At 40.4% G+C, this 26,175-nt stretch overlaps 2 protein-coding genes across 2 annotated transcripts; both read right to left on the bottom strand.

Annotated features, from left to right (window-relative positions):
- Positions 1-1,629: 1,629 nt before the first annotated feature.
- LOC126377550 (juvenile hormone epoxide hydrolase-like) lies at positions 1,630-13,780 on the bottom strand. Its single transcript, XM_050025346.1, has 9 exons — positions 13,627-13,780; positions 9,003-9,191; positions 8,216-8,443; positions 6,022-6,186; positions 5,354-5,539; positions 4,730-4,892; positions 3,968-4,202; positions 3,266-3,416; positions 1,630-1,764 (listed from the first exon to the last, which is right to left on the bottom strand). Exons 2-9 carry the CDS (start codon positions 9,183-9,185, stop codon positions 1,687-1,689), a joined length of 1,389 nt encoding a protein of 462 aa, XP_049881303.1. The 5' UTR covers positions 9,186-9,191; positions 13,627-13,780; the 3' UTR covers positions 1,630-1,686.
- A 2,201-nt stretch (positions 13,781-15,981) lies between these two features.
- On the bottom strand, positions 15,982-24,468 carry LOC126377551 (juvenile hormone epoxide hydrolase-like). Its single transcript, XM_050025347.1, has 8 exons — positions 24,312-24,468; positions 22,899-23,081; positions 21,753-21,980; positions 20,629-20,793; positions 19,562-19,708; positions 18,701-18,902; positions 17,811-18,045; positions 15,982-16,737 (listed from the first exon to the last, which is right to left on the bottom strand). The coding sequence occupies exons 2-8, from the start codon at positions 23,079-23,081 to the stop codon at positions 16,509-16,511; spliced, it is 1,389 nt and encodes a 462-aa protein (XP_049881304.1). The 5' UTR covers positions 24,312-24,468; the 3' UTR covers positions 15,982-16,508.
- Between the last annotated feature and the right edge of the window lie 1,707 nt (positions 24,469-26,175).

Raw genomic sequence — 26,175 nt, 5'->3', positions numbered from 1 at the left:
ATAGAAAAATGCCGCGGGAACATACCCAGATTGACCGATGAAGAAGAATAAGAAATCATTTTATTCGCAGAGAATACAGTATAAATAGGTATTACTTACAAGAAATTTTTTACCGTGTATGAAAAAAAAATTAAAAAAAGAAAATTGTAACCGAAATATGCACAAAACGATCATATCATTGATGTATAATATATGTTACGATCAAGCAAATTATTATTATTATTCAAATACTTTATTCAGGCAACTAGGCCCATACAATGCATTACATTACATTAAATAAATTATAATTAAATAAATAAATTGCATTAAAACGGCAAGTCAAGGCGCATTTCCTTACCTCTATTTCCTCTTCATCTTCATAATCTATCTACTCCTTTTCTTCCATAGTATATGTAGTAGTTTAAGTAGTGATATTTATTTATTATAACAATTATAATTATGTGTATTATTATTATGTAGTTTATGTAGTCGAAAGTGTATTTTTATATGTACAAGTATTCCCATGCTGCACTATCCCGCTATATTACATAATATTCAATATCTCCTATACTTAAAGGTTGCCTGGAAGAGATTGCTACTTAGCAATAAGGCCGCCTATTATACTAATTCTATTTCTCTTTTGTTTTGTATTTTGTTTTTTCCTGTTTGTGCAATAAAGTATTTGTTATGTTATGTTATGTTAAAATTAACAATGGTTAATAATTTCCTATACTTACTCTATGTTAGTTATTTAAATGGAAATAAAATAACAAATGTAACGACCACCAAAGTAAACAATTTCAGGCCATTTTTATCATAATATTTTTATCGCCTTTATAAAAAACTCCCTACAAAATATTACGACGAATAATTTGCCAGAGATAAGGCACCCTCCTAAACCAGACACGCGTCACGACCTTCGTTTGGTGGCGACGTGATAACAGTGTTTGATCATTGAAGGGTAAATTGATTGTTATTGCTTTTTAAGCCCCCTTTTTAGAGTTTCGTACCCAAAGGGTATAAAAACGTCATCCGAAGGACGTAATATACGATCCCGACGACCCGATGACTCTAGCCATAGAGGCAGCCAATCAGCTCGCGACACCAAACACTTCAAGACCCCGATACCGACCCCGCCGGCGTGGTCGACGATTTCCCTCAATCAGCGCTTATCACTATCGAATTCTTTCAAATATTCTTCCTCTCAGACGACACCCTAAGTCGAGGTTCGCACCCAACTGGGCACCCTCAGGCCTGTTGTCTTAAACGTTGTACCGGGTGAGAGCCTTCAGCGCTCACCGAAGTTAATCTTTTATTTGCCAGAAATCCAAACATTAACTCGAAAACTAATTCTTAAATCATTGGTTTAGGTCCAGGCTGGGTTTCGAACCTGCGACCTCATAATGGCAGTCAAGCGTTCTTCCATCTGGGCTGCCACGGCTCTGTTTTGTATTTCCTGGGGATTAAAAAGGCCACATCAAAGCAATTCACCTGAAAAGCAATACTGCTGTTTGACATTTCTTGATATTGCGCACTTTTATCGGCGCAAAAGTCAGTATTGCTTTTTTAGATGAATTGCTTATGAATGGCTTTTATAGCCCCCACTGTTTGTGTGTGCAAAAAAGTTTGCAAAAAATAAAACCAACGACAAAATGTTAACAACCTGTTTACTTATCTTACAACAACCAATATAAAACATTTACTCGATCACAGTTCAGTCTTGGGTTTCTTCTCATTGAACTCGATGAAGGATTTCACTGCTTTGAAAACATCTTCGGCGAATACCTGGAATGAAATAGGAACATAAGTATATCTATAGAATATATTATTATATTACAAGGAGACTGGCCTATTTCGAAGGCCAAATAAATGTGTTGAAGATAGCCTAATCCGTGGGTGTAGAAACCCTAATCTAGTTCCTATCCGTTACCTAGATGGCGTAAGTGTAGTGCATTCAGTTTAAAACGTAAATAATTTAGTCTGAATTAAAACACATAATAACGGGTTCTTACCGCGTTTACAATAGGGATATGAGACTCCCGATATTTCGACACTGTTGCCGCGTAAACTTAAAACAATGTATAACTTAGTCTTTTTCTCGTCATCATCAGCCGTACGACGCCCACTGCTGGGCATAGGCCTCCCCCAAGGATCTCCACGACGATCGGTCCTGCGCTGCCCGCATCCAGCGGCTTCCCGCGACCTTCACCAGATCGTCGGTCCACCTTGTAGCGGGCCTACCCACTGAGCGTCGTCCGACACGTGGTCGCCATTCCAGAACCCTTCCGCCCCAGCGGCCATCGGTTCTCCTCGCTATGTGTCCTGCCCACTGCCACTTCAGCTTTGCAATTCTCCGAGCTATGTCGGTGACTTTAGTTCTCCTGCGGATCTCCTCATTTCTGATTCGATCGAGCAGGGAAATACCGAGCATAGCTCTCTCCATTGCCCGCTGAGCGACACCGAGCCTCCTCACGAGACCCATAGTAAGCGGCAGTAAGTGGTCTTTTTCTCATTTACCATTATTTCTGAGGCTTCATTTTATTTGTATCGTTTTTGCAATAAGATTCCCATTGTCATTCAGAATTTGCCTTTCAACTGTTTTAAGACAGTACTTAGTTAAACAGAAACTTTGCAAAAAAAGTTAGTGGTTATAAGGTTATAGGTTATTTAGAAGATATGATTGCATGGGATAAACTGTCTGAGAACTGATATTAGGCAGCTAAATTACTCAATTGTATAACAATACGAGTATTTTATGTTTATTTATTTTTTAAAAGAACGTCAGGGCCCTGTGCCGAGGTTTTTCTTGCAGCTTCTTTTCCCCGGCTATACAGGTTGTAAGAAACTGCAGTAGTTTTAGTTGGACGGAACGTTCGTTACTTATGTCAAAATTGACGATTCAAAGTGTAACTATGTTACCTACTGAATGAAGATATTTTTGAATATGAATTTGTGCTACAAGAGGTAAAATAATAATATATTATTATTATTGGTATTTTCTTTAAATTATTCATTAAATATACATTCCATACAAAAGTATATACTAAGTTTCTGTATTTTTGTTAGAAATAAACCTTTACAAAACTTCTTTATATGTAGTTTCTAATAATAAGTACTTAATAAAATCTAAAATAAGTCACGTTAGAAAACACCTTATACTTGACAGCGTGCAGTCTTCATAACGAATGTCTGTGTTGAATGTAATGTACCTGTCAGTCTATGTCTCTGGTGTCCGGAAGTAATAAATGTTTCTTTCTTTTCTTTTCTTTCTTTCATAATCGCTTACCTTAGGCATTTCGAAGGCAAAGAAATGTCCGCCATCGTCCACGACAGTTGTGTTTAGAAGGTTGGTATACTTGTGCTTCAGCAGGCCGGCAGGTTGGTACATGACCTCGTACTTGGCTTGAATAGCCCACGTTGGTACAGGGGTGGGAATGCTGGGAATAATAAAATACCGCTCAGAATCTAATGGTTAAAGCATTGGGCTCACGTGGTCCGGTTTCGATTCCCGAAGGGGATGCTCTCGAAAATCACTTTGTGAGACTGTCTTTTATTTGGCTAGGACATTGCAGTCTGAATCACCTGGTTGTCCGAAAAAGTAAAGTTGACTTTGGGACTCCTGGCGAATACGGATGAGACCCCTCAGCGCTCCCCATTTGTCCGGCTAAGTAGTTATGCCAGTTACGTCAAAAAAGGCTCATCATTAATTTAGGAGCCACGCTCTTGTCAGTGTAGCATTCTTCATGCTACTTTTTAGGGGAAAATAGGGCACTGGTTTCCCTCTTGCCTTCCGCCCCGCAATACTCTGTCTGACGAGAGTGGGATGGCGCCCAGTGTGGTCTATTTCAAAGCCGTACTAGGACTCCTGTCCTCAGCCTAAAAAAATGGCTACATAACTAAAAGTTTACTAACAAAAAGTAACTTTTCATAATCCTATTATTTTTAGTAACCATTCTATACATAATTATTCCTTATTAAACAAACTCACTTCTCTAAATCATTTTCCCTGTGCTTTTTGCTCATGGTCTCAGCATACAGTCTCATGGAAGTGGTTATGGAGTTACTCGTCCAGTAGACCATCAGGTTGTCGATCAGCTGGTCTTTGGAGAACTTCTTCGTCAACCCACCATCGGGCAACGACTTGTGTTCCCTGACAGTCCACGTGGAGAACTTCTCCAGGATATACGCGAGAAGACCTGATGGGGAGTCTGTTAGGCCAACGCCTGTTGGAGAAGAAGAAGAATTAATTATTGGCGTTGTAATTAAATTATGCTATAGCACACCCCGGACACTTCATACAAAACACCTCGTTTTACACAGACACCACACATTGACGTTATCGTACACGCGCATCTGTGTGTGTGTGACTTCCGACGCCCATACGATTCAGCCGCTGGGGAGTGGAGAGTTGCCGTTCTATAAGTATAATTCCTTATTCTATGGCTGAAGATAAAAACTCACTGCTGGAAGAAAATACAGTAAGTAGAATGCATTCAGCTAGTTATCCCGGACTCTAAACCACTGAATACGATTTTTTGAGTATGAATTCATGTTTGGATCTTAGATATGTGATACCACGTGGTTTCCAGGGCTTTTGCCCCGGTTATAGGCCATAGTATTATGCTCGCCCCCTATTACAAGGAACTTAAGTATAGCTGGTGAGAAGTGGGTGTATATGTACTATACACTGCGTACCAGATGCTATGTTATGCCTTAACTTAGTAGACCGCCAGGAAGACTGTTCACTTACCAACAGTATCAGGTTTAGTGGCCTGAATGTGCATGTATCCGAATTCCTCCATGAGGTATGCGAAGAAGCTGGACAGAGGATACATCCTGTCTGCGAGATGTGGTTCCACGATCAGCGATGGGAACCAGGCTCCGATAATTGTCTTCAGGGTTGCGCACTTATGCTGTAAGATAAATAATCTGAATTGAGCCGGTTTTCCCTTCGTGGATCGGAAAGTTCAGGAGGGTTAAAGGCATCGAAGCAATTCATCCAAAAAAGCAATATTGTAATTTGATATCAGCGCACATAAAAGTAGGTGCGCAATGTAAACAAAATGTCAAATGGCAATATTGCTTTTTTAGATGAATTGCTTTGACGTGGCCTTTTTAACCCCCAGTTTTGTCAAATCTTCAGGTTAGATAAGCGAACCCTATGGAAACGGGATAACTCTAGAGAGTGCTATGAACACTATACAGGGAACGCTATATCAGTGCCCAGGTGGCATGGAGGAGCTGCACAGTGTAACGGATGCGGCAGAGACTCGGTTAAGGGATGATATTTGCCATACGAATACAACGCCAACGCTAGGGAGTCAGTATCAGATCAGTGTCCCAAATTCTTTGACTCAAGAGATATTCCAATTACCTGAGTAACCAACATATTGCTGTGATGTCCGAGGATCTCATCCGGGAAGACAGTGGCCATAGCAGAGGCTATCGCCGCGCCCCAGTCTCCGCCCTGCACGTAGAATTTCTTGAAGCCGAGTCGGTGCATCAGGTTCCTCATCACTACTGCTACTTGGGTGGCTCCCAACCCTGGACGCACGGCACCCTGAGGAAGAAAAAACATATGATATCGATAGACGGAGAACGCTGAGGGCTCTCACCCGGTACAAAGACAAAAATCCTGAGAATATCCAGGTGAGCGCGAACCTCAGGATTTTCTCAGAAGACACCTTCTGTTTCAGAGAAAACCCTCCGCTCGCGACAACAAACAATTCAGGACCCCGATACCGGTCCCGCCGACGTGATCAACGATTATCTCATTCGGCGCTTACTATTCGGTTTGAAAAGGACATTACCTATAGGCTGATCACCCTATTTTCCGAAAGTAAGATGATCCGTGCTTCGGAAGGCACGTTCAGCCATTGGTCTCGGTTACTACTTACGCATATAAGAACTTAGTCGTTAAATGAGTCATGTCAGGGGCCTTTGGCGAATTAATAATAACCCAAGGTTGATGAGGTTGGTAATCCACATCACACCCCACACGGTAGAAGAACATTACGTGACATAAGAAACCTAAGTACTTACATCAGAGAACCCGTATCCAGGCAAGCTAGGGACGACGACCTCAAAGGCGAAGTTGTACCCATCTCTGGGTTTGGTCAGCAGCGGTATGGCCTCGTAGAACTCTCGCACGGACCCCGGCCACCCGTGCATCAGAATCAGGGGGAGGACCTTCACGCCCGCTGGAACCTGATGAGGAAACGATAATACAGGGTGTAAGTGACATCGTAACGAATACTCAGAGGGATAATTCAGACCATGATTCTGGGTTAATATCAAGTGTAATTTTCGTTCCATTTGATATCAATTCAGAATCATGGTCTGAATCATCCCTCAAAGTTTTCGTTACGATGTCACTAACACCCTGTATATCGTCACTAGATAGGGAAAAATACGTGCCAAAATATCCGAATGTTGTGTTTTGTTAGGCATAGAAAATGAAACAAACGTTGACATTATCTAAATTATATTTAAGTAAATGAATGAAATGACAGGAAATAAAAACGAAAACAAATACATGGACGCTTTTTCTCGTAATGGCCTTTACAACAGCTGTCAATCATCCGTCCCTTTCCTTTTTGATTGATAAGAAAATGACAAGTATAACTTAAAATAAAATTAGATGGTGTCTACTGGATTTACACACCAACTCACACAACACACATGCTGGGTTCTCCGTCCAGCAGTCGGTTGTATACAGGGTGTTAATGACGTCGTAACGAAAACTTTGTGGGATGATTCAAACCACGATTCTGAGTTGATATCAAGTGGATTTTTCCATCACAAAACTATAGAATTGAAAATAAATTAAAAAAATTCAAAAATCATGAATTTTGCGAATTCCACTTGATATTAACTCAGAATCATGTCTGAATCATCCCCCTCAGTATTCGTTACGATGTCACTAACACTCTGTTTATGTTTTATGTCCTGGAATTAGCACCATTGAGTTGCAAATGAATTGCATTTTGTTATCAAATAAGAACATAAGTAATTCACGTCATTAATTTAAAATTGACGTAATAAACAAGATTCCGGACATTATCTCCCGGATAATTAATAATGAATGATAGCTTCGAAGATACCTCTAGGCTGCAATTAATTATGACTTAATGTCTTTTTAAAGATATACATTCGTTCACACTAGCGTATCCAGCAAATTCTTACAACAATATACAGGTTAGTGACATCGTAACGAATACTAAAGGAGATGATTCAGACCATGATTCCACTCAATATTAACTCAGAATAATGGGCTGAATCATCCCTCTCAGTATTCGTTACGATGTCACTTACACCCCATACAAGTACATACAAATAGGTATGGGTTTAGTGACACCGTAACGAATACTGAGGAGGATGATTCAGACCATGATTCTGAGTTTATATCAAGTAGAATTTCAGTTCCATACTTTTGCGAAGGAAAATTCCACTTGATATCAACTCAGAATCATGGTCTGAATCATCTCTCAAAGTTTTCGTTACGATGTCACTAACACCCTGTATACATGCATTGAAATAATTGTTTCTAAAGTAACAATCATCAAGAATTATACATTGAGACTATTACATTAGAATAAAGAATAATACTACGTAACTATCCCCCCGCACCAATTCGTATCTGGCGCCGAGCTCACCCCCTCTGGTTTATTCTTAAATAACTGTAAAAGTCATCTTCTTTTTCTTCCCCAAAACTTCCTCAAAACTAGAGTGAAAGACATTTAGTAGGTAAGTGTGTACCACCTTTAGCTACATCTCCACTTACCATCAGGTGAGATTGTCAAACGTAAGCCTATTTTGTATTTTTTCTTAAGTACTGAATCTTACCTGAAGCTGGGCAACCTTAGGTGTCTTTCATTGTTTTGAAAATTGTACTGCGTGAGAGCTCTCAGCGCTCCCCAATTGTCCGGCCACGTAGTGAATGCCATCAATTCAATTTCAATTTCATTTATTCCGTAAACAATATACATTGTTTAGGAATGTCTTACAAAATAAGTAGATCACAATTTAGGAATCACACTGTAGGTATATACGTAAATGTCATCTTAAAAATATCATAGTCATGCGAGATCAACAATAACAAAGACAACATACACACACACAATCAACACAACACAACACAAACATGACTACTATTACATACATATGAGACATGTTTCGTGAATTAAATAAAATTATTATTATTATATTATTAATAAGTCTCACGTCAAAAACTTACCTGAGGCTTAACCCGGATGAAGTGAATGTCCAGTCCCTGTATATTGGTCTTGAACTGCGGGAATTGGTTCATGAACTTCTCCCGAGCCTCAAACGGGTACTTGTCAGCCCAGTAGGTGAGCCAGCCGTCTAACTGCTTGCTATTGAAGCCGTACTCAAAGGCGGCTCCTTCTAGAGGTGGCACGAACGGTCTGTGGTTCTTCAGGCGAGCTTTCAGGTCTTTGACCATCTGGAAATAGAAGATAACACATCATCACATACACACATAGGATACAAATTCATCTTTGATATAGTATGTGTACCTCCACACCTATGTTATATACAAATGTATGTTATATGTCATATCCAGAGACAGACAATAAACGACCGTCTTAGGCCCTGCGCAGACGACAGACTATCCGTGACGCACTTTTTAGTCTGTGAAAATATAACCTATGCAATTATCTGCAGTAACGCACACGACGCGCAAAAAGTTACTGCATATAATTGCATAGGTTATATTTTCACAGACTAAAAAGTGCGTCACGGATAGTCTGTCGTCTGCGCAGGGCCTTAGAAGACACACGTCTCTTATTTAACTCCACAACTCCAGCGGCTTACGGCGGCGCTGCGCACGAGTAAAAAAATAGTGAAATGTGCATGTGTAAAACTATAAATATACTCTAATCATAAAATAATAAAACAAAAGAAATATGGGACCCACAAAGAACAATTTAAAAATATAGTGCACTTAAAATACACACACAACAATAGACATACAACTACCTAATTATGTCATTCCAACTTACCGCCTCATCAAATTTGACCTGGAAGGGTTTGATGCTAGCGTCTGCCTTGCCCTTCAACTGGTTTGGCCCCCACCACTCGTCGGGGTTGATGTGAGGGGGTTTGGGGGGGTGACAACACTTGCAGCTCCACCATATGGCTGCTCCCACTCCCACGGCGAGGAAGACCAGGAGGAGTTTACCCATGATTAACTGGAACAAACGTATGGACTATCAAAAGGATGAAGGTTGCAGAACATAACATAGCATCTCGCCTGAAGGCCGAGGTGTACTCCTAGTTTAAGTCCCATGTAATAGAGGCGAACCTATTGCCATTAACCGTGCACAAATCCTGGAAACCAAGTGAAATCAATTATCTATGTTTGAAAACATGATTTTACACTCATTAAGTCAAATTGGGCAGAAGGCAAGAAGGAACAGCCTGCTTCCTTTGTGTAGAACGGACCAGCGCTGTCAAGCGCCGGTAAGCGCTTATAAGTTTCCAGCTTTCTTTCTGTATACGGCCTTAGCCTCGAGCTGGCTTTTTCCTCGCGCAGCGTATTTCACATAACATAACATAACAAATACTTTATTGCACAAACAGGTAAAAACAAAATACAAAACAAAAGAGAAATAGAATGAGTACAATGGGCGGCCTTATTGCTAGGTAGCAATCTCTTCCAGGCAACCTTTAAGTATGGGAGATATTGAATATACTAACTCCTATACTTCAGAGAGGCAACGCTGCAAGCATAATGGATACCTTCGGGCGGGGCTCGCTTTCCGGAGGACCTTTTGACGCCTGATATGGTTTTCTATATATTTGTGTGTTTTGACGTATTTTAGTGTAGGTTTTTATTTTGACTATGTTATATATTTTATTAACATTGTAACTATAATAAAAAACAATTTATTTTCTTATTTATTTATTTATTTGTACACAATAGAACACATAAAGAAACACACAAAGAAAACAGACAGTACAGGTAATCTTATCTCTAAGAAAGAGATTTCTTCCAGCTGACCTACATGATAAGGAGACATGCAGTGTATAATACTACAGATAGACATACCTACCTACATATTCGTACAAATCTTATGAAATTACAAGAACAATTATACTTAATAATGTAAAGACAAAAAATAATAATACAATAAAAATAGAAACAATAAATTTATAAGACTTACATATAAATGTACTACAACAATCAATATATATGCCTATAATATATATATATATATATACATAGTACATACAACCAATGCAACTCAGTAGGTAGGTGAAGTATTATTTGCATTAGTACATTACTATTGATATCTTATCAAAACTGGCCAAAAATGCAATCAGCAACAGCTTTTTAAATAAATAACAGGATAGAGGCCATATCTTATCATGTTTATAAAAAAAAGTTTAGGTACCTATATAATTTTGTTGTTTAATATTTTGACATTATTATGAAATCACGTTGAGATGTAAAGAGAATGAATAAAAGTAGATTTAAAAAAAGATTTATGTATAATGCGGCCATAAGAGGTACAGTTAGAAGAGATATGCTTAGGCGTACATAACATCATCATCATCATCAACCCATTAACGTCCCCACTGCTGGAGCACGGGCCTTCCCTATGGATGGATAGGGAGATCGGGCCTTAAACCATCACGCGGGCCCAGTGCGGATTGATAATTGATGGTTATTAACGACTGCTAATGCAGCCGGGACCAACGGCTTAACGTGCCTTCCGAAGCACGGAGGAGCTCGAGATGAAAACTTTTTTTTGTGGTCAGCCATCCTATGACAGGCCTTTGCGAAAGTTGCTTAACTTCAACAATCGCAGACCGAGCGCGTTTACCGCTGCGCCACCGAGTTCCTCGTACATAACATAACAACTACTTTATTGCACACACAGAAAAAATAAAAAAAACAACACAAAAGAGAAATAGAAAGAGTACCTAAAAGAGAAAAAGAAAGAGAAGAAGAAGAGAGAGAATAGTAGTGGCGGCCTTATTGCGTCCGTGGTCCAGTGCTTGAGCGTTGGGTCACGATCCGGAGGTCCCGGGTTCGAATCCTAGTGGGGAAATATCCCAAAATTACTTTGTGATCCCTAGTTTGGTTAAGACATTACAGGCTGATCACCTGATTGTCCGAAAGTAAGATGATCCGAGCTTCGGAAGGCACGTTAAGCCGTTGGTCCCGGTTACTATTTACTGATGTAAGTGAGTAATCGTTACATGATCCATGTCAGGGGCCTTTGGCGGCTCAATCAGAACCCTGACACAAGGGTTGATGAGGCTGGTATTCCACCTTACAAGCTACACGATAAGAAGATTTTTCGAAAGTAAGATGATCCGTGCTTCGGAAGGCACGTTAGCGAATGTGGTGTGTCAGGATCGTGGAATTCCGTGGTTTCTGCCTACCCCAATGGGAAATAAGCGTATATCTTTTTTATGTGTACATATTTATGTATTATGACACAAACACTAAACGTACATTTTCGTACCGGATCAACACCCTCAGCTCTCCTCATTTGTCCGGCCAAGTAGGTAATGCCATCTGGGGGGTTAAAAGGCCACATCGAAGCAATTCATCTAAAAAAGCAATATTGCAATTTGACATTTGCGCATATAAAATGAAGTGCGCAATGCAAACAAATGTCAAATAGCAATATTGCTTTTTTAGATGAATTGCTTCGATGTGACTATTTTAACCCCCTGAGGCGCCTATAATAAGTCACTTTTAAAAACACTAAACATCTCTATGGAAAGTCGTCTAATTCAGACTCTGTCTAACCCAATATTTTAAGGCGTGAATAACGCGCACACGCACCCATATAGGTACAAAAGGGATAAGCCAATGACCATATAAATTACATAAAAATATGTAAAAGTATGTTGTATAAAACTTCATAATTATGTATTTGAACTAACCGTAGGGACCTACTTTACTTACCCGTTTTATGCTCTTATATCTAGAAAGAAGAAGAAGAAGATCTCTGTACAGTCATGAGTCATGAGCATTAACATGTACCCATTTTAGAACCCTGTCGCACTAACATATTTGACAATTAGTAATAATTACAGATTCATTTGTCAAAAAAGTTAATGTGACAGGGTACCAAAGTGTATACAATATTAATGCTTGTGACCGTACACGCTAAAAGTAAATGCCGTTAATAGGAATATATTACAGTTCCGATATAATAATAACACATAGCACAAGTTCACGATTACATCCCAATTGGGGTAGTCAGAGGTGCATCCATCGCAAGATGAACCAAGTACCCACACCTCACCGAACTTCCTGTTAGACCAACGTGATAGGCGGTGAGCCTGTATAACAAAACATAGGAGGCTTCAAAAGACCACATAAAAACAATATTGCATATTTATGTGCATTGCGCCAACATCCTCCGTGGTCTAGTGGTTAGAGCGTTAGGCTCATGATCTGGAGGTCTGGGTTCGATTCCCGATGGGGACATTGTCGAAATCACTTTGTGAGACTGTCCTTTATTTGGTAAGGACTTTTCAGGCTTGAATCACCTGATTGTCCGAAAAAGTAAAATGATTCCGTGCTTCGGAGGGCACGTTAAGCCGTTGGTCCCGGCTATTAGCTGTGAAAAACACCTCCACCAACCCGCAGTGGAGCAGCTTGGTGGAGTATGCTCCATACCCCCTCCGGTTGATAGAGGGGAGACCTGTGCCCAGCAGTGGGACGTTACATAGGCTGTTTATGTATGTATGTGCATTGCGCACTTACTCTTATATGCGCAAATGTCAAATTGCTTTTTTAGATGAATAGCTTCGATGTGGCATTTTAACCCGCCTGGTCTCTTAAAGTCTTCTTATAAAGGCTCTGTCTACCCCAATATAAGTTAGGTTAGGTTAGGTTAGGCATAAATCATTTATGAATCAGAATCATTTATTCAACGTAATTATCATAAACAAGCTTGTTGAAGGTTAAGGCCGCCATTTGCCATGTACTAGTTAAGAGTTTTGTAATTATTTCCTTTTATTTTGATGCAATAAAGCATAATTGTATTTGTCAATTTAACATTTTTGAAGCTACCTCATTTCATAGCTTAGGACATTACAAGCCGATCACCTTATTGTCCGAAAGTAAGACGATCAGTGCTTCGGAAGGCACGTTAAGCCGTTGGTCCCGTTCACTACTTACTGATATGTACGTAATCGTTACATGAGTCATGTCAGGGGCCTTTAGCGGCTCAAGAGTAACCCTGACACCAGGGTTGATGAGGTTGGTAATCCACCTCTAAACCCACACGATAGAAGAAGCCTATATATGTACCACTGCTGGGGACAGGCTTCCCCTCAATCAATCAATCGATAGAAGAAGAAGACAAGTTATTTAATAACTAGAGGAACACATTTAATACCAGACATTTATATCATTTAGATAATCATTGATCTTATAAGTAATAAGCTTTTTACCATAAACTTCACATGAGCTTTAAAATTTTCTGACAAATTCAAAGTAACACGCACCTATGTAGGTACCTATAAACGGGATCTATAGTGGTCTCATATAACGTCACTATTTGTAATGCGTTTGACATTGATAATGTGAACAAAATACTAATTTGAAAATGTTACAGAACTAAGTAATTTAGTTATTAGAAAATCAACTCTTACCTATTGCAGCGAAAGGGCAATAACCCTTTAACAAAAACACTAAAACAAAACAGTTTTATGGTACGCGAGACGTGCGCTCCCGCCGAGCTCAGAACATCAACTGAATAAAATCTTGTTTATTTCCACACATTAACAACCCACACCAAGTCCCACGGTTTTTATCACTCCAGTACGTGTTGCGAGGGACTTCGTGCAGTAATTGCGGCTATCTTTGCCGGCCGGCGCGTTTGCGCATATAAACACCGTTATATCCCCCTCCGTCTCGCGTCTGCGGACTTTGATTATGACCAGTCACGATGATAATTTGTCTTGATATCTGTCGACTCTTGTTTTTTTTTATATTAATTACTTAATTCATACCTAATTTCAAAGTAGGCGCGTATGTAAGTACTTACCTTGTTGCTTTATAGATTCCAGCTAAAAAAATCTTCATAGAGTTATCCCATTTTTTAAAGGGTCCATTAACCTAACCTGATGATTTAACAGGTCCCGTTAACAGAAGCGACTGCCTGTCTGACCTTACAACTCTCGAAGGGAAAACAAGCCCAATACAGTAGGTTAGGTCACATACCTCCGAAAACGCATTTCTCGGGAATGTGGGTTTCCTCACGATGTTTTTCTTCACCGCTGAACATATGATAATCATTTATGATCCAAACATGAATTAGAAATCGTTAGGGTAGTGTAATAGGCTCTAAGACTGCAATAACAAGTGTGACTCTGTCTACTCCTATCGAGATTACAAGCGTGAAGCTATATATAAAACGGTGTGACACTGACATTGAACTCGGGAAAGATAAAGTAAACAAGTTTTTATTATGCAACATGTAGAAATTAGAATCAGGTTTTCATATTATAAATGTAAAACCAACCTAATAAAAATAGATAAACATAACATAACATCACGCCTGTATAAAGGGGCATAGAAGTTTATATACAGGATGTTAGTGACATCGTAACAAAAACTTTGAAGGATAATTTAGGCCAATATTCTGAGTTAGTATCAAGTGGAATTTTCCGTCGCAAAAGTATGGAACGGAAAATAATTAAAAATGCAGAAAAATTCATGAATTTTCCGACAGGAAATTCCACTTGATATCAACTCAGAATCATGGTCTGAATCATCCCCCTCAGTATTCGTTACGGTGTCACTAACACCCATACCTACTTGTATGGCTACCTTGTATGTACTGGTATGGGGTGTAAGTGACATCGTGACGATTACTGAGAGGGCTGATTCAGGTCATTATCCTGAGTTAATATCAAGTGGAATTTTAGATAGCATACTTAATTAAAAAAATAAAAAATAAAATTATGACTTTTGTGACGGAAAATTCCACTTTATATTAACTCAGAATCATAGTTTAAATTTGAATCGACACCCCCCCCCCCCCCCCCCTTATTATTCGTTATAATGTCACTAACACCTGTATACATCGACTCCTCGCCAGCTATGTTTAAATCCCGTGTAATAGAAAACGAGCCTGTTGCCATTACGGGGCACAAATCTTAGAAACGGCGTGAAATTAATTAGCTAAGATCCGTGGTTTATAAACCCCTAAAAAGGCCGCATTGAAGCAATTCGCCCCCTGCTCCTGAGGCGCAAATAGAGTAGTGTGTGTAAGCTGTCTTATGTCTGACAAATATAACCTAGCACAAAAAATACAACAAAGCAACAGATATCGTAGACTTACAAAAAGTCGGAGTAATTTCGTGTAATATCAGTCATTAATAACTAGCTATTGTCCGTGGCTTCGCTCGCTTTAAATTCGGAATAACACGGTTCGATTTTAGCTTCCTACCTAGCAAACTGCCTAAAATCCCATATATAATTTCACCCCCTCTTTGAAGGAGTTAGAGGCGGATTTCCACAAAAACATGTAGTAGGGAACTGGGGGGGTTATAAAGAGACAAAATTCGTTTATGTCACTCTCCATCTCTTTAACTATCTCCACTTAAAATCATGTCAATTCGTCACTCCGTTTTGCCGTGAAAGACGGACAAACAAACAAACAGACAGACATACATACACTTTCCCATTTATAATATTAGGTATTCTAACGAAGGCCTAACATTATCTGTCTGAAGCAAAACTACAAAAAGTCATGTACTTATTGTAAAAAATCACCAACGAGTCATATAAGCACTTAAACTTGTTTTCAAAGATGGTTCCAGTAGAATGCGGAAGGCCTATGAATTACTTAACAAGTGAGTGGCAGACAGTTCTTCGAGCGTACAAATATCCAATAGTCATTAGTCGTTGCAAATATCGAGTTAGAACTCACGTACTCGTAAGTTAGCGACATACGGAATATTTCCAGTGGAAGTATTCCCGGCAGTAAAAAAGCGGAAAAGTTATGTAAAAAGAGCTTTATTACCTAATCTTTATACAGATAGGATCAGAGTACAAGAAATAACAATTTGAAGAAAAAAAACGGCCAGTGTCCTTACCATTAAGGAGTTTTTAACCCCCGACGCAAAAACGACGGGGCGTTATAAGTTTGACGTGTCTGCGTAAATGTGTAGGTGTCTGTCTGTGGTATCGTAGCTCCCAAACGGATGATCCGATTTTAATGCGGCTTTTTTTGTTTGAAAGGTATATCAGTCGAGAGTGTTCTTAGCTATCTTTGGTGGAAATGGGTTCAGGTCTTCAAGGTCATCAGGTCGTTTGTTAAGTGTGATAGGAAAGTTACACGCTCAGTTTGCTTGCAAGCATATGTGGGATAAGTAATTTTTGTAGGGTTTAGCATTTTTAACCTTTTGTCATAATAATTGAGTACTTTTTTGGTCGGGGGTTTTTAAAATTTTTAATTTAATGTTATTACATCAAGAACATTCCAGCACTTGCACAGCACATCGCTGGTAGTTACTTAAATGGAAAACTACAATTCGCTTTTAGCGTTCTTCTTGTGCCAGTCTCTGAATGCCGCTACAGCCTTGAGGACATCTTGTGAGAACACGCGCGGCAGCTGAAGAGCTAGGAAGTGTCCCCCATCCTCCAGCACAGTGGTGTTCAAGAGGTAAGGGTACTTGAAACGGAGGATGAAGGGGGGCTGGTACGCCAATTCATACTTCGCTTGCAGAGCCCATGTCGGCACTGATGTGGGGATCCTGAAAAAAAAGTATTTTACGATAACTATGTGAACATACATACTATGTAGTGTTAGACAAAAAAGAATCGATCGACCTAACATCGGCTTCTTCTATCGTGTGGGTTGAGATGTAGATTACCAACCCCATCAACACTTGTGTCGGGATTACTATAGAGCCGCCAAAGGCCCCTGACATGGCTCATGTAACGACTACTTACTTACATCAGTAAGTAGTAACCGGGACCAACTGCTTAACGTGCCTTCCTGAGCAAGGGCCATCTTACTTTTGGACAATCAGATGATCAGCCTGTAATGTCCTAACCAAACTAGGGAACACAAAGATTTTTTTTGTGACATGTCTTCAGCGGGTTTCGAACCTGGGACCTCCGGATCGTGAGCTCAACTCTCAACCAATGGCCTAAGGATGCCGCATGATAAATATTAATTAAAAATATCTGACGCAGGATTGTTTGATGACCCATTGCTCCACGTAATTTGATAAGCATGCGTCTGCTCCCGATTAGCCGTAGAGGCAGCCAATCAATTCGCGCAATAAACACTTCAAGACCCCGATATCAACCCCGCTTGTTACCCTCATTCAGCGCTTATCGCTATCGGCCCAGAAAGTTTGTTTTCAATAATTATTTCAAATATAAACCCTCTCAGAAGACGCGCTGAGTCGAAGTGCCTACTTCGGATCAGTGTGACAACCCTGAAAACAAAACAACCAACTTCAGGTTTGTTGTCTTAAAGGTTTCTACCGGGTGAGAGCCCTCAGCGCTCTCCATTTGTCCGGCCATATGAAGAAAACTAACAATAAGTCACGTCATAAAAAAATACTTCTCCCGAACTCACAGTGGACTTGAGTAAATGTAGGTATCCAGTTTTTCCATTTAAATACAGGGTATTAGTGATATCGTAACGAAAACTTTGAGGGATGATTCAGACCATGATTCTGAGTTGATATCAAGTGGAATTCCCCGCTGGAAAAGTATGGAACTGAAGATAATTAAAAAAACACTAAAAGTTTCATGAATCATCCCCCTCAGTACTAGTTACAATGTCACTAACATCCTGCATGAATCAACTTACTTGTCCAAATTATGCGCAGAATGCCTTTTGTTAAAGGTCTCCGAATACAACCTCATGGAAGTAGTAATGGACTGGGTACTCCAGTATACCATGATGTTGTCTATGAGTTGCTCTCGGGTGAAGTGTTTGGTCAGTCCACCGTCGGATGATGACGTCAGGGTGAAGTCTGTCCAGGTGGAAAACTTCTCTAGGATATAAGCCAGAAGACCAACTGGTGAATCTGATAGAGCAACTCCTGAAAACGAAAGAAGAGGTTATAGTTTTAATAGTTCGCTGCGTTTAACCTATCTACTAGATACGTTTGTTTATCTAGTCTTGCATACATACATACATAAACTCACGCTTAATTCCCACCGGGGTAAGCAGAGACCATGGAATTCTATTTGCTTCGTTCTTGACGAACTTCTCTTGCTTTCTCCACAAATCCATACCTTTCATTTTCATGTTTCATTTGTCACTGTATTTGTTTCGATGTCACTAACACCCAAAAGCACTTGTATGGCTACTTGTACATACTTGTACGGGGTGTAAGTGACATCGTAACAAATACTGAGGGGGATGATTCAGCTCATTATCCTGAGATAATATCAAGTGGAATTTATCGTAGAAGTATAGAATTGAAAATCATTTAAAAAACACGAATATTGCGACTGAAAATTCCACTTGTTATGAACTCAGAATCATGGTCTGAATCATCCCCCTCAGTATTCGATACGATGACACTAACACCCTGAATACTTACTAAGTAAATAGTAGCCGGGACCGACCGCTTAAAGTGCCCTCGGAAGCAAGGATTATTACATTCAGACAATAAGGTGATCATCCTGCAGTGTCCAAACCAAACTCACAAAGTGATTTTTGTGATGTGGCCCAACGCTCCAAATACTAACCGAGGGTATCAGGTTTGGTGGACTGTATGTGCATATATCCAGTTTCTTGCAGCAGTCTGTTGAACCTTGCACTTAGAGGATACAGGCGGTCTACCAGCTGCGGCTCTACCACCAGGGTTGGCCAGAACGAGAACAGCACCTCCAGGAGTGTAGCTACTGGAGCCATGGTCATTGGCATATTGGTGTGGTAGCCTAGGACTTCCTGAAAATAAAAAGTGTTTTTATAAATCAGCTCAGCTTGTATCCACCCACTGTTGGGTATAGACCTCCTCTCGTTCACGCCATCCTTTCCGGTCCCGTGCAAGTCTCATCCATTGCTTTCCGGTGTACCTCACAATGTGATCCGACCACCGCGCTGGTGGTCTGCCTCGATATCGCATACCATCCCTTATAAATCAAATCAACTTATTTGCGAAAACACATAACAAATATAAAATAACAGCCTGTAACCCCCAAGGAGTAGGTAGAGGTGTATAGTATTAAGTCCTGTGTAACACACAGCGAGTCTATTGATATTTACCGGACACAAATCCTGGACACCAGGTGATATTATCTATGATCCAAACATGAATTCTAACTCATCTAGTCGAATTCAGTGGCACAGAGCCCGCGCGAGGATTCGAACCATTGAACTACCAAATCTTCTTTTCTATCGTGTGGGTTGTCACTTTCCATCTATATCGTCCATCCTCATGATTGAGGATCATCGTACGTATATCTTAATGATGTTGGAAATCGAAAAATTCTCAAAGACAGAATGGGAACACGGTAGAAGAAAAAAATATCCGTAGATCCAGTAATAGATTAACAAGATTTAAGACAACAGGCCTGAGAGTGCCCAGTTTCCTTAGGGTAATATACCTTAGGGAACAGAGTAGCCATGTGGCTGCCGATCATGGACCCCCAGTCGCCCCCCTGCACGTAGAACTGCTTGTACCCCAGTCGGTGCATCAGGTTCCGCAGCACCACCGCCATCTCCGCTGCCCCTAGTCCTGGACGAACTGCTGCCTGAAGGAATGCAGAAGACACAGCTAATAATAAATACATAACGGTTATGGTAACCCGACCCACATTGATCCAACAGTCGGGCTTACGAACTACCGGCCACTTGCAATATCTGGGTTAGTTACCATCCCAAAAATTTCAAGCTGGATCCTGGATCCCAAAAAGGTCTTTACAATTACAGCAGAGGAAGGAGTGAGAGGAAGTTTGTGTTCAGCAGTGGAGTCCATCCAGCAGTGGAATCCTCCTTTCCTCCTTCTTCTTCTCTTCTTTCTTTCTTTAAAAAAGAAATATTTGCGCATTTACTAGAAGTCTAGCCTTTACCACCCAAGGGATTTCTCACAGGTGTCCATATAAACAGCGCATGCAATTCTTCGGAATGACATCATTGTACAATCGCCGTAAAGTGCATGATGCAGTTTTTCTTCATAGGTCAGGGAATGGAGTTATTAGATGTGAACCACTTCTCTCTCGTCTTAGATTGTCAGTGCCCAGAACATTACCTAGAAAGCCCATCAGCAAAACATTTTGTCCCCTTGCTAACAGAACCAATGTCGGTAGTCATACAGCGTTGAGTCGCATCTGCGTGACTCATAATGAACTAAGTGCCGCAATGCCTGATCTAGACCTATTTTTCAATTCTCTCAGGCAGTATAAGGATAAAATTTATAAATATTTATGTCCTCCAGCATAATATATATTTTACTTTTTTATGTATTTTTTTAATTATCTGTTTTTTAAATTTTATTATTTAGTTATCTAATAAACGATTACGTTGTCCTACTTTGCAAATGTTGTGTGCACCTATAATTGGCTTATGTAACAGTCTAATTCCTGATGTAACTTTTATTTTATTTAATGTTTTATTATATAAGCTGTTGGTGTACCTTTTTTATAAATAAACAAATAAATAAAATATTTCTTACATCAGAGAAGCCGTAGCCAGGCAGGCTGGGGATGATGAGCTCCAGCGCGAAGTTCCTGTTGCTGTCCACGGCTGTCAGCAGCGGTATGGCCTCGTAGAACTCTCGCACGGACCCCGGCCACCCGTGCAGCAGCAGTACTGGCACCAGCTCTGTACCCTTGGGCACCTGAAACACCGTATTTCAAAACATTGCTTGATAACGATTAACGTAATACCCTGTAATGTCCGTGGTCGTCCTGTTCGGAGATCGCGTGACTTACATCGCAGTGTCACTGGTTCGTATAAGTAGAATCCATACTAATTTTAGGAATGGGAAAATGTGTATGTGTGTGTGTGTGTGTTTGTGTGTGTGTGTGTGTATGTGTGTGTTTGGCCGTCTTTCACGGCAAAACGGAGCGACGAATTGACGTGATGTTTTAAGTGAAGATAGTTACAGTGATGGAGAGTGACATAGGCTATATTTTGTCTCTTTCTAACCCCCCGCTTCCCTAAAATGGGGGTTGGAAGTTTGTATGGAGCATTTCGCAATTTTCAAGGTAGAAAGCTAAATATTATTAGCGATATAGTGACTAGGATTGAGAAGGGAATGTTAGGTTGGTTTGGACACGTAGAGCGGATGAAGGATAATAGAATTGCAAAAGCGGTATATAAAGCGAAAGTTGATGGTAGGGCTGGCAGAGGAAGACCGAGAAGGACTTACGAAGACCAAATTGGAGATGTCCTTAGAAAAGGTTCAATACGATCTACTCTAAACCGGCGTGCGTGTATGAAGCGATTGATGAATGTGGAGGAAGCAAGAGAAGTGTGTCAGGATCGAAGCAAATGGAATTATATAGTCTCTGCTTACCCCGGTGGGAAATAGGCGTGAGTTTATGTATGTATGTATGTAAAGCTAAATATTGGTATACGAACTATTGGTATAATATTTTTTTGTGGAAATCTGCCCCCAACCCCTTCAAAGAGGAGGTGAAATTATATATGGGATTTTATGCAGTATTTAAGGTAGGAAGCTAAAAATTGGTAACTACATAGGAAAGGAGAACCGTATTACCACGTGTAGCCGCTGGCAAAAGCTAGTATGTAATAATAGGTCAGTAATAGAATAGGTAAGTATTGAAAACTTACCTCAGGCTTAACATGAATGAAATGTATGCTCAACCCCTGAATATAAGTCCTGTAATTGGAGTATTGGTTGAAGAACTTCTCCCTCTCAGCGAAGGGGTATTCCTCAGCCCAATATTTCAGCCACTTCTGCGCCACTTCGCTTCTGAAGCCGTATTCGAACCCCACTCCTTCTAGAGGCGGTGTCAACTCGCGGGAAACTTTGAAGTATTCTCTCAGGTCTTGTAGCATCTTGAAAAAAAGCATCATCGACGTAAGTAAATAACTTTTAATAAACAATAAGCCGGGAGCCTTTGGTCCCGGTTACTACTTACTGATGTAAGTACGTAGTCGTTACATGAGTCATGTCAGGGGCATTTGGCGGCTCAGTAATAACCCTGACCAGGGTTGATGGGGTTGGTACTCCACCTCACAACCCACACGATAGAAGAATAAACAATACTTATATGAAAAAGAGACGGACAGAGGCGGACATTTTTCAAATTGAAATTCAAATATACGTACTTTATTGCACCAAAAAAGTTAAAAACATAACATAAGCCGTATGTGTCGTAGAATTTACCTAAATAAACTTTTTTATTATTATTATTATTATTTGTATGTCGTTTCCATACCTCGGGCCTACGGAGTCCCGGACTTTTAAAAGGCGTGCGTGGGGCCGAAGCCAACACGTTATTATTATAAGCTCAGGGCACGAATATGTCTAAATTAACCACATTTAAATTATAAATAATAGTTAAATTTGGTTCGCCCTTTAAATATGTGATAAATTAACCTGTCGCCCTGTGAACGAAAACATCGCGTGGAAACACATTATATACCACAAAAAAATGATTTTGATTGGTAAGTGGCCTAACTTGTAATTGTGATGGTTGTCCCTAAAGGAACAATATATTATTCAACATTCAATATTCTTTATTTGCATACAATGATGGTGGATAAATTTGTAAGTTACATATGAGTTTCACATTTCACCCTTTCGGGCATAACAAAATAGAAGTTTAAAAGACCAACCGACGAATCCTAAAGTTAAGAAGGTCAGATTGCAGTTGCTTCTGCAAAATACCGGACCAGTTAGTCAAATGTTCAGGTTAGGTAAGCGGACCCTGTGAAAACGGTATAATATAACACTAAAGATAATATACTCACAGTCTCCTTAAACTTGACCCTGAAAGGCCTCACGCTGTCATCTTGCTTCTCCCTGAGTCTCTCCGGGCCCCACCACTGATCGAGCTCTAGCGCCGGGAGAGGGGGGGCTCTCAGGAACTGGAAGTATACTGCTGACGTCACTACTGCCAGGATTACTGATACTATGAGAAGGCAACGCACCATCTGAAAGGCAAGAAAAAGAAGAAAGAAGCGGGGTAAGAAACATAATTATTTTTCTTTTTAAGCTATTGCATAGCTTCTACCGCGGGCCTTGAGCGCGGGGACCGAATCCAGAAATTCCGTAACGAAAAAACATCACGCTCCCCACTCCGACGGACACGGAGGTGTGGCTTGAAGGCCGTGCATCGTCTAACGTAGTAGTTCGGCAGTCTTCGACACGGCATTGGCAACACCACATTGTGTGCTTGCGTGTAACTTGAATTAATATCAAAGAAAAAGAAATACTGCATGAATAAAATAAATAAATAATTATAATTGCATAAGTTGATACAAATTGATATGCAATAGCATTACCGCGGCAGTCCCCGAGTGCCACACGTCTTTTTTTTTGTGTGAAGCCTAAACACACCCCGGACACTTCATACGAATAACCTCTTTTTACACAGACACTACACATTGACATAATCGAACCGGAAGTTACGAGTTCGAATCCCAAAAATCACATTGTGAACCCTAATTTGGTTAAGACATTACAGGTTGATCACCCGATTGTCCGAAAGTAACGCTAATCCTTCTGGTTACTATTTACTGATGTAAGGAAGAGTCGTTACATGAGGAATGTCAGGGGCCTTTGTCAGCTCAATAATAACCCTACACCAGTGTCGATGAGGTTTCTAATTCACCTCAACCCACACGATACATGAAGAAGCGTTTCACCGATCGGCGTGGGTTGAAAATCAGTGTTGCCCTCTGGGTAAATTTTCACTGAACCCTGGCCTTTTTTGGTGAGCTGCGGCACCCATATACCTTTATGTTTTCCAACTAAATATTAATGTGTGTCATCATCATCAGCCCATTAACGTCCCCACTGCTGGGGCACGGGCCTTCCCTATGGATGGATAGGGAGATCGGGACTTAAACCACCACGCGGGCCCAGTGCGGATTGGTGGTTATTAACGACTGCTAATGCAGCCGGGACCAACGACTTAACGTGCCTTCCGAAGCACGGAGGAGCTCGAGATGAAAACTTTTTTCCTGTGGTCACCCATCCTATGACCGGCCTTTGCGAAAGTCGCTTAACTTCAGCAATCGCAGACCGAGCGCGTTTACCGCTGCGCCACCGAGCTCCTCATTAATGTGTGTATATTTTAATATTGTAAATGTATATGTGTGTCGTAGGTTTTACCTAAATAAACTTCATTATTATTATTATTAAGAAGCTGTAAGACTTACTTTTGAATGTACCTGGAACTTAGCAACTAAAAAAAAGACACGTAAACCAAACTAGTTATCAGTCAGGTGGGCACAGATTAATCACTTATTTAAAGATAAATTCACATTATATTTTTTTATTTTACGATAACACTATAAAAGACGTTCGCGCGCAAGCTGATGATATTATATACTGACTTATCAGATAAAATCACAATTATTATCTACGTAGATACCAGAATTCGTCGCAATGATTGGGCGAAACAGCTTAATTATACTTGTATCCAAAGGTCATAGGTTCCATTGCCGGTGTAATTCTATAATTTTCGGCTTATCTTTTATTGTACTTATTTATATTGTTTCGCTGTACTAACATAGGATTCTTAAGCATTTTGTTTTTCTAACAATATTTGGATTTGTAATTATCTGAAAATAATCAATTTTTATTTTTATTTATTTATTTTATAATGGAAGTGGCCCCGATTCCTGCAGACACCGCCTAATTTTATTTTAGGTTATATCCGTCATTTTCGTATCAGTCGAAAAGGAAAGGGACGGATGATTCACAGCTCTTAATTTTAGGAAGAATGAGTAAATGAATGAATAACCCGGGCGAATCAAAAGGTACGTCACTGGTATGCGTTCCGTTTGACGTGCTGTCTACTTAACTTTGTCGGGTTATTGACGGATGTAAAATTTTTAGACGGTTGGTTTAGATTCGTGCTTAAAATTGACGTGTGTTCCATAAATTTTATGCTTGTCGATTACCCGTCCCTTTCCTTTTCGGCGGATAAGAAAATGACAGATATAACTTAAAATAAAATTAGACGGTATTTACAGGAATTAGCACCAGTGTCTCTATTAGTTCAGCCATCGCGTTCAGGCACAAGGCACAACATTGTAACAAATGGCGTGAATTATACCGGGACCTACTTGGCATGGCTGAATGGGAGTCGGCTTCGTAACAACCTCCATGGTTCAATGGTTGAGCGTTGTGCTCGCGATCCGGTCCCGCGTTCGAATACCGGTGGGAACAAATCACAAAAATCACTTTGTGGTCCCTAGTTTGCTTAGGACATTACAGGCTGATCACCTGATTGTTCAAAAGTAAGATAATCCGTTAAGCCGATGGTCCCTGTTTCTACTTACTGATGTAAGTACGTAGTCGTTGTCGCCGTTTCGACATCGCATTCATTTGAGACACAACGCTATACGGCCGCAACACCGCGCGATCTGGGCGCTGGCATCGAGAACGGAACAGCGGCCGCCGTGCCGCTCCCCGCGCCTCTATCGCCGCCGCGCCGCCCCCGACAGAGTACTGCAGAGCGAAAGGCAAGAGGGAAACCACTGCCCCATTTTTCCCTAAAAAGTAGCTCGGAGAATGCAACACCGAAAGATTGTGGCTCTTAAATTCGTGATGATGATTGGCTAAAGGTATTTCCATGATATCTTTTAAGTCCTCTCAAATGCCAGCGAAACAGAGGTTCACCCCTATCTAGCAACCTGACTGTTACATACATACATACATAAACTCACGCCTATTTCCCACCGGGGTAAGCAGAGACTATAGAATTCCATTTGATTCGATCCTGACACACTTCTCTTGCTTCCTCCACATTCATCAATCGCTCCATACACGCACGCCGGTTCAGAGTAGATCGTATTGAACCTTTTCTAAGGACATCTCCAATTTGATCATCGTAAGTCCTGACTGTTGTCTTTGTAAATACCAGATGAGAGCCCTATCTCGGTGCGTCATGGGTTCTCAGTTCATCTTGCGATGGATGTACCTCAGACCACTCTAACCGGGATATTGTCGTGAGCTTATATTATGTGGTGTTATGTTAGATGAGAGCTGTGAACGGTAGACTAATATATTGTATTG

The sequence above is a fragment of the Pectinophora gossypiella genome, chromosome 23, assembly GCF_024362695.1.
Source record: "Pectinophora gossypiella chromosome 23, ilPecGoss1.1, whole genome shotgun sequence".
NCBI classification, from domain to species: Eukaryota; Metazoa; Arthropoda; class Insecta; order Lepidoptera; family Gelechiidae; genus Pectinophora; species Pectinophora gossypiella.
This window is presented reverse-complemented; position numbering and strand designations above follow the sequence as displayed.